Below are 9,259 nucleotides of genomic sequence, written 5' to 3'. Positions count from 1 at the left end.
GCCTCCTCCCAGAGAGGCGGGCGGCGAGTCCGGCGCAAGCAGTGGGCGAGAACTGCGGAAGGACGCGAGGCTTGACCAATCAGAGCTCATATGGCAGCCCGGGTGGCCAATAGGCCACGGCGGAAGGGAAACGGGGTGGGCCGGCGGGGTTGAGGGGCCGGTAGGCGGCGGATCGGAGAGCTGGCGCAGCTGCTGTGGTGGCAGCAGCTCAAGTGGCGGTGGCGGTGGCGGCTGCAACAGCTCTGGACTCGGGGCTTTGGTGGCGGCGCCGGCGGGCTGAGCTGCGCGGTGCAGACGCCGGTGTGCGGTCCGGGTTCCTGGGGCGGCGCGTGTAAGAATCCAAGGGTGCGGGGACTTGGCCCGAGGGAGAGGGCAGGGGTCGGGGGTCAAAGGTTGCCGGAGTAAGGGGTCGCGGCAGGGCAGCCGGTGTGGGTGGTGGACTCGGGGGCTCAGGGCGATCTCGGGGAAGTCGCTGCTGTGCTTCCCCCTTCCATCCTAGGCTGGCACTTTGCACCCCTTTTGCCTCCCGCTTCCTGGGGCGACCCCCGCGTGGGGACCCGCGTGGGGAGCCTGGAGCACCTGGAGCTGGCGCTCCTGCCTCTTCCTTCCTCAGCCCGCTCATCTCCCCGCAGTCCCCAGGTGACCCCGCGGGAAACTCGTGCTCGGGGCAGGCTGCCCCAGCGGACGGCCGGTGTTGGCCAACTCAGTGTCCCCTTTCTCCAGGGGTGACCTTTCGGGTCCTCTGTAGAGGCAGAGTCGGAGCCTTTGGAAGGAGCAGTGGACTAGGACCCCGGAGTCCCGAGTTCCAGCTCTGCGGGTCCACTGTGTGACCTTGGACAATTCCCTTCCCCTCTCTGGGCCTCATTTTTCTCTCTGTAAAATGATGGGTTTGAATTCAAATTGGGGAACCGGTTCTGGGAGGAAAAGGTAAGGTTTAAGCTGGGAGAGTCCCTGAGTTCAGACTGCCTGAATTGAAATCTGGCTGCCACAACTTTCCTTGCTGTTTAGGGAGTTGGGCAAGTTGACCAATCGAAGACCCAGTTTCCAAATCTGTAAAGAGGGGTGTTTGAATTTGTCAGCAGCAGTACTGTCCACATTTTGAGCCTCATGATCCTTTCTGTGGGTGTGTGGGGTCTCAGCTATGCATTATAGGCTGCTCAATGGTACCCCTGGCCTCTGCTTACTAACAATCACTCCCAATTTATGACAATCAAAATGTCTCCAGAACTTATTAGTGTTCCCTGGACCACATCACCCCAGTTGAGAGCCACTGAGCTAGGGCAACACATGCGTGTGTTAAACAGCTAAAACACAAACACTACTCACTGTGGTGATACTTTCTGTCGTGACAAAGTTTAGAAACCTCTCCTTGATGAGTTGAGAGGGTTAATAGTCTCCTGTCTTCAAAGTAATAACGGAGAGATAATCATCAAAGCTGAGAAATGTCTACAAGGAAGTTCTTCAATCTGTTCTTTCTACTTTTGTTTGAGAATATCCATGATAAAAAGTTAAACCAGGGACTGAGGATACAGCTCAGTGGTAGAACATGTGCTCAGCATGTTTGAGGCCTTGGGTTCACCCTAGCACCAAAAAGAAAAAAAGAAGAAAAGAAAAAAAAAATGTTGAACCAAAACCAAAATGAAGCATAATTCTTAAGACAGCCTAATATTAGGTAGGGTCTCATTTGAGATTTCCTCTTCTGCTTCCCTCTAGTGAGATCTAAAAGCCAACAATCCCCAGATCTGGGGAAACTTTAAAAAAAAAAAAATCCTGTCACAGGAAGTCTGCGGGGCGGAGAGCTACAGGCTTAGCCATCTACTTCTGCCTCCTTGTTTTAAAAAGATGTGCTGTTCCCTGTGATGCACAGGGATCTGCTCAGAGGTATTCGGTGATTCATTAAAGAAAATTACCCAGTTGCCATTCAGCGGGTCCATCTGGAGGCAATGTTGATTGAGCTCAGAGGTCACAGTCCAGGAAAGATCTTGCTACTCGATTTTCAAGTTCAAAGGTCTTTAGATGGATCTGCTGAGTCTCGGCATTTCTTTTGGCCCTCCTAGGCGGAAATGGGGAGGTATAAATAGAAACTCTAACAGGCTAGTTCTGAGTGTTTTAAATTGGGAGTTAGGGATGAGCACTTCTGCTGAGTGATATGGACATCATTTAAAAAAAAATTACTTTCTCCTTTTCTTTCCTCCTCAAGCACCTAAACCTTAGGAGAACAGTGTCTGTATGAGAAGGGAGCATGTTGTTTACCACCATGGTCCAGAGTAATCTTGAGAGTGTGTGTGTCTCAGAGGCTGCTTAGTAAAACCAATATGGAAGTTGTTAGTTAAAAAGAAAAAAAAGTGAAAAAAGAGATCAGCGATCGTGGATGACCTGTCATGCTAACTCTTCGTTAGTATTGAAGTTAGGTGCTGCCTAACTACAAGAGCTTGGGGACTTGGAGGAGTTGTAGCCTCCTGGGAATATGGGATTGGGGTCGGGCTGCACGGTTCAAAGCTTGGCGTCGTTCTATCTGTGTGTTCTTAGGAAAGTTATTTAACCTCTCTGTGCCGGAAGTGTCCCCTTCTGCAACGGTCATAGTAATTGTACCTATCCCTAGGGTGATTATGAGGCTTCAGTGGACTTTTAATTGTACAGAGCATATACTCACTGAGTATTAAGTACTAATTATCTTAATGCTTTTTTTTTCTTTTGTGGTCTTCAAAATCTTTACAACAGTCACACCCAGCTAAGTGTGAAGAGTGGTGGAGGTGGAACCGGTCAGCCCTATCTCACTCTCCAGATGTCATTCCCCTAACTGCACTTTTCATTCTGTGGCTGCCCTTCCCCATGTCGTAAAGAGATGACACTTTTGTGACTATTTTTAAATCGAGATAATAGTTCACGCGCTGCGCGTTTACCACAGCCTCCACAATTCAGTGGTTTCGAGTGCAGTCATGGGGTCGTGCCGCCATCACCAATACCAAATCCAGAACCCATTCGTCCTCTCTGGCTACGTTTTAATAATTGTCTTTCTTTTTTATCCTCCAGACTCTAGAAGATGCCCCTCATGGAGGAGGTTCTGAGAAGCACCTCTGGCTCGGTGGCTGTGAAAGAGCAGCTGTGTGAAGCCCTGGCCATTGCCTCCTGAGGACCGCGGGGAGGAAACCATGGCCGTGAGCTTAGATGACGACGTGCCCCTCATCCTGACCTTGGACGAGGGTGGCAGTGCCCCTCTGGCTCCCTCCAATGGCCTGGGTCAAGAGGAGCTGCCCAGCAAAAGTAAGACAGTGGACTGAGCGGCGGGGACCAGGGCTTTTCGATTTCAGGGTGACAGATGACGTGGGCCTTGGTCTGCTAGAAGAGGCAGGTGCCCTTTGCCTGTCCCCACACTTGAGGCTTCTAGTGCCACAGCCCCACCATTGTGGAGCCCTGGTGGGGGTCTGTGTGCCTCCCGGAGCCCGGTGGGCCTTGGCCACACCCGCCCAACACCTTCAGTGCCTTGGCTTTTTGTCCATGGGTGCTTGGTAGGGACCTTGGGCCAACCTGCTCCTTGGCCAGCTTCCCTGTCCCATTCCTTGTTAAAAAAAGAAACAGATTTCGACACCAGCCTCCGCCTGTCCCAATCTGGAACCGTTGGCAGGAGGAGCAGCAGCGCCGACTGCTTCTCTCGGCTCCCGCTCAGTCCCTGCGAAGCCCGGGCAGGGTGGAGGGGGCGCATCGATCGCCGTCCATTGATTTGAGGGTTTGGGGTTTTACTCTGTCCTCCTCGGAACCAAAGCCTAGCACAGTGCGAACCCCAGAGAGGTGGTAAGCTTTAAATTTTTAAAATTTTAAGTGAGTCTCTGGCAGAGCGAGAGGCCTTCAGATGCATTCTGGTCCTGCTCCCGAAGGCGCCTGCTGTCTCTGCGCAGGCTGCAGCTCAGACGCTTAGAATAACTGGCCTTTCCAGCAGGCTCCTAAGGCGTCGGGGCTCCTGAGCCAACGGACACCATCTGCCCTTGTCCCCACTTACAGCCAGGCGGCCTGAGCCTGGCTCTCCCATCTCCTTTGTCCAGGGGAGACGCAGCTGGGTGAGGGAGCTCTGCCACCACCCCGGGACATGAAGGAGAGCAGTGTCAATGGGGGCATGGGTGTGCCCCACCAACAGGCCTGTCTTTACTGCAGCGTGCTCACCCCCATCTGGGGTGGCGGGGCTGGCCTCTGAAGGAGGGTTAGCACACACTCCCTTCATCGCCACCAGGCCAAGAAAGCAGTGGTTCCAATTTCTGGCTCCAGCTGTTTTCTTTCTAAGATCCCCTTGCAAGGTACAGAATGCTCCCTGTTTCACAGAGTTGGAAACCAAGGCTCAGAGAGGTGGAGTAACTTTACCAAGGCCACGGAGCTGGCAAGTGGTTAAGCAGAGATTTGAACTTAGGACAATCTGCCTTGGGTTTCTTTCCCTTCTCCCCACATTTCTTCCTGCTCCTGGCTCCTCCTCCTCCTCCTGCTCCTCCCCCTCCTCCTCCTCCTGCTCTTCCCCCTCCTCCTCCCCCTCCTCCTCCCCCTCCTCCTCCCCCTCCTCCTCCCCCTCTTCCTCAGCTCCTCCCCCTGCTTCTGCTCCTCCTCCTCCTCCTTCCTCTTCTTTTTCTCTTTTTTTCTTCATAAGGTTTTAATAAACGTGAGTGCAACTCCTTGTTTTTTTTTTAATATTTTTTTAGTTGTAGCTGGTACAATATCTTTATTTATTTTTATGTGGTTCTGAGGATTGAACTCAGTGCTTCATGTGTGCAAGGCAAGCGCTCTACCACTGAGCCACACCCCCAGCCCCTCCTTAGCTTTTTATTTAATTTTTAAGATTTTTTTCCCTCCTGGGGATCAAACCCAGGGCGCAGTACATGCTGGGCTCTTAGCATTTATAAATATTATCCCATCAGATGATCTGAAGGTGGTTCTTGTCATCCTCTGTGTGTGTAGAGAAGTGGCCTTGAGGAAGTGAGGTCACGGGTCCAGGGACACCCGTCGTTCCTCCCTTGCCGCTGGGGATGAGCACAGACCTGGCTTCAGAGGGGCACCGTCTGGCCAGGGAGGCCCTCACAGGCTCCAGGGAGTAGGCTGGAAGGTGAGGCTTGCCAATGGCTCAGCTCAGATTCTAAGTGGAAGCCCTGCTGCATCTTATAAATCCCCATAAAGCCTTGGAACTCAGCTGGGGTATCCGGCTGTCCTGTGGGAAAAAAGTGGGAAGATCAACCCAGCTCCTGTTGAGATCAGACTTTGAACTGGGGACAGAGCCCGATGGGCAGGAAGTAGGCCAGGGAGACAGTGAGGCCCCAGCGAGGCCTTCTCCCTTGCTGAAGTTGGTGGCTCATTTTGGTTTGAACAGAGAGGTTGCTGCCTCCAGGGCCTGGTGTCTTTGCGGGGGTTTTAGTGCCGCGGCCTCACGCTGTCTCTTCAAGTGCTAACGCCAGAGAACCAGTAGGTCTGACCCCCGGGCCTGACTGGGGAGCATAGTGGGGCTGCCCCGGGACAGGGACTCACCCGGAGGCCCGCTTGGCCTTGGCGAGGGCCAAGTTGGGTCCGGCTTGGGAGTTGGCACTGAGCCGCTCCCTCAGGCCTGCTGTCTGGATGCCCCGTCTGCAGCCGAGTTTCCTCTGGGAGCTCCTGGGGACCTTCCCACCCTCAGGACACAGCCCAGCTGTCCCGCTGGCCTGCAAGTCCTTGTGTATTCCACCGCCCTCTTGCCTGGCCGCTTCCGATTCCTGACCTGTCCCACAATGTCACACTGCTGTCTCAACCCTCTGCGCTTCGCTGGGGAGCCGCCTGCACGTGGACTCCAGTTCTGCCCTGGAGGCCCTGCGACGCCTTCTCTTTGAAGCCTCACCTGAGCCCCGTCCCCTTCCTGCCAGAGTTGGTCACTGGCTGCTCCTTCCTGCTTTGCTGTCTCGATGAGTTGTCCGTCTTCGCCAGTGGCCCATCATATGGCGATTACTTGTTAAACCATCTGGTCACCTACTGGGCCCTGCATTTCCAGATCGCGTGGCTTGGTGCCTGCAGAGGTCTGGCTTGCCGGGATCTGGAGTTGGTGGACGTGGCGGCTGTCGGAAGGCCAGATGGGCGGCGCCACTCCGGCGTCTTCTCTGTCTTCTCCTAACCGGTGGCTGATTCCCATTTTTCCCAGCAGTCTCCTGCAGACCCCTAGCCTAGCCAGTCCATGACCACAAACCCTTGGGGGACTAAGGACAGAGGAGGTCACTGGAGCTGGCAGCACCATGGCACAGGTCACCGAGAACCACCCAGCTTCCCATGGTGTGAGCCTTGGTGGAGCCTGGGCCCTTGTCATGACCTGCGGCTGGGCGCCCTTCTCTGCCTGCTTCTGTGTCAGTCCGCCCAGGTGGCCTCAAAGCACCGGGGACGAGGGGACTGCCGTCTGGAGGCCGAGGCCCAAGATTAAGGTGGCGGCAGGGATGGTTTCTCCTTGTGTTCTGCTGTGTCCTCAGCCAGTCCATGGGTCTGTCTTCCGATAAGGACTCTGTTCTCTAGGGTTAGAGCCACCCGTGGGACCTCGTCGTACCTTCTTACCCTCGGAGGCTCAGCCTCCAGATGCAGCCTCATTCTGAGGTGCTAGAGCTCCGGGCTTCAGCCTGTGAATTTTGAGGGGGCACAGTTGAGCCCGTGACACTGCTCACCTCTGTCAGATGCAGGTCCCCGGGAGTCGGGCTGGCCGCCTGTGACTTTTAACCCAGTGCTAAGGCCTTGTCCCTGTAGGAAGCCGGAAGGTGGCGTTTTCTCCTGTGTGGCGGGTGGGATGTGATCCTCGGCTTGCAGGTGCACAAGTGGCTGCTGAGTTGCTGGTGAGTGACTCACAGGCACAGGCAGGTTGACACAGGGGCAGGTAGGAGCAGGGGAGCCTGGAAGTCGGGAGTCACCTTGAAGCCGTCCCCGGTGCTGGCCTTTGGTAGGGCATTCCTCCGTGGCGCGGTCTGCTGTACGTGTGAGCAGCAGCCTCCACTGAGCTGGTGGGCGGGGCAGCGCGGGGTGGGGGTCCCTGGGGAGATGCTGGTCCTGCCCAGCTTTTCCCTCCTGTGCCCTCTGAACCCAGCTGCTGCCTGAGGTGGCCTGTACCTACCCCATGCCCTTTCTGGATGGGGAAGGGCAGTGGCCGGGCTGGTGGTACTGGGTTGTTCCTGGTTTCCGGGTGACAAGCCATTCAGGGGTGAGGCCAAGGTGGCAGAGCAGGGAGCTCCCCTGCCTCCCCCTGCCTCACCTGACACCCGCTGTACCGTGGGGAGTTAGTTTCCTGGGTCGCTGTCCCCGGCCGGAGCCTGCGTGTGACACCAGCTCCTCTCCCGAGTTCCGGAGCCAGAGCCTGCGGGCCTGAGGCTGGGCCAAGGCTGGCCAGAGCTATTGACCCCTGCAGATGGGCCGAGGGGAGCTGGGAGGAAGCTGTGGGCGGCTCCCAAGGGTCGTGAGCCGGGGCGGGTTCCAGAAGTTTGGCCTTGGCTGTCCCTCAGACTGGGCGTCACCTTCGTGCTTGTCCAGGGGTGCAGGGTGCCCGAGGGACTTGTCACTGTGACACCGTTGAGTGTGCGGTTGAGCTGGTGGGTTCTGAGACAGGCTCTGTGGTGTGGGTCAGGGCGGCCTCTGCCAGGCAGGCTGCTGGGGCTGGGGTTGGGAGCCTTACATGTGATCGCGGGGTAAGCACTGGGCCAGTCAGTGACCTTAGGACCGTGGTCAGAGACGGCGCTGCTGCTCTGGAAGGCCGACCGTGAGCAGGGCTGCTGACCCAGGCCAGAGCGCGAGTCCTTTCTGCCTTACTTATTACCCCGAGGTGGCTGCCATCCTACAGAGGCTGAGGCAGCATTAGGTGTCCTCTGCCTTCTTGGAGGGGGCCTGTGGCCCTGCTGGAGTCCCTCCCTGGTGTTTTAGGGCCTGCCAGGGCAGAATGCTGGGCAGCACCAGGCTGTGGGCAGCACCAGCCCCCAGTGCCGAGCCGCGCCCTGTAGCAGGGACTTGAGCCTTTCACTTCCATGGCTCTCGTCTCTTCAGGAGTCTTGTCTGTTGTGTTGGGCCCCCTTGCCCTTTGGCCACGAAATGCCATCGCTGCCCTCTGAGCACAGCAGGCCGCCGTGGAGGTGGTAGCCGTGGAGGTAGCCGCCTACGATGGCCCTGGGGAGGTCTGAGTTCATGTGCTCTGAAAGCGCTTCACAAGCCAGAACCGTCAGCAGCCAGCGTCCGAGTCAGGAAGGGGACACAGAGGGCTTAGAGGGTCCCAGCAGGGCCTCGATGGCTGCAGTTGCAGGGTCCTTGTGGGGCTGCTTCAGATTACAGCACAGTAGCCCAGAGTGGGAGCAGCGGGGTCCCTGATGGCCCCTCCCAGGGAGCCCAGGAGCGGCTCTCCATGCCCACCGGGGCCCCTTGCAGCCCTGTCGGAGCATCTCCTGACGCGGGCCCTTCCTGCCCTGTTGGGTGCTCAGTGGTCACCGTGACCGTGGCTGGCGAGCCCCTGCTCTGGGCTGGCGCTGGGTGAGCGCTTTGCTGGTGCTCTGTGCATCTCGGGGTCTTCCAAGTGCCTCTCTGAGGTCGGTGCCCTCAGGGCATCTTGCAGAAGAGGACAGTGAGGCTCCTGGCAGCTGGAACCTCCCCGGCTCCCACCGCCCCTTCGGTGGCACCCGAACCCACGTCTCCTGATGCAGGCAAGACCCAGCCGCAGCCCGCGTGAAGGGGAGCTGTTCCGAGGAGCCGGGTGTCCAGTGTTTCTCTTGGGAAGTTGGTTTCTACTTGCCTGGATAGCAGACCCACCACCTTATGTGACGGTGTGGGGCCCCTGGACCAGGGAAGACCTGTCCCCAGCTCGAGCCTGGCGTGGCCCTTCCCCAGGGCGTCCCGTATGGCAGTGGCGTATGCGTCCCATCAGAGAAGTTGGAACCAGAAGATTTGGGCTGGGAATGGAAACTGGCAGGAGCCAGGATTAGAACCGGAAGAGAAAGGCGGAGGAGGGGGAGTGGGCAGCGGCTGGGCAGATCAGAGGGCCACACAGACAGTGGGGTGGTTGCTTCCCAGTGGCACATGACCCTGCGTCACACTTGCCAGAGAAATGTCCCTGGCTGTCTGGATGACGGGTTTGGGGCTTGTGTCACGTTTACACAGGGACCCCCTCTGCCTCGCTGGCTCCTCGATGGGGGTGCTTGCCTCATTACAGGAGTGCTCCTGCCCCCCCCCCCCCCCCCGTTCCGAGGAGCCACACGGACAGTGGGGTGGTTGCTTCCCAGTGGCACCTACTCACCGTCCAGAGGAAGTG

At 57.2% G+C, this 9,259-nt stretch overlaps 1 protein-coding gene across 5 annotated transcripts in view; it reads left to right on the top strand.

The window, feature by feature from the left end:
- Positions 1-173: 173 nt before the first annotated feature.
- The window catches only part of Tpcn1 (two pore segment channel 1), a 50,447-nt gene continuing 41,361 nt past the window's right edge, over positions 174-9,259 (top strand). For 3 of the 5 annotated variants that reach the window (XM_026412075.2, XM_026412073.2, XM_077796124.1), the window contains exons 1-2: positions 174-331; positions 3,034-3,264. In XM_026412075.2, coding sequence (XP_026267860.1) covers positions 3,153-3,264 — 112 coding nt within the window. In that variant the 5' untranslated portion in view covers positions 174-331; positions 3,034-3,152. Of the gene's footprint in view, positions 346-3,033; positions 3,265-3,655; positions 3,793-9,259 lie in introns of those variants that run through there. The other 2 variants (XM_026412074.2, XM_026412076.2) reach the window with 2 other exon arrangements.

The sequence above is a fragment of the Urocitellus parryii genome, chromosome 3, assembly GCF_045843805.1.
Source record: "Urocitellus parryii isolate mUroPar1 chromosome 3, mUroPar1.hap1, whole genome shotgun sequence".
Classification (NCBI taxonomy): domain Eukaryota; kingdom Metazoa; phylum Chordata; class Mammalia; order Rodentia; family Sciuridae; genus Urocitellus; species Urocitellus parryii.
The sequence above is the reverse complement of the archived record's forward strand: the minus strand, read 5'-3'. Positions and strand labels throughout refer to the sequence as shown.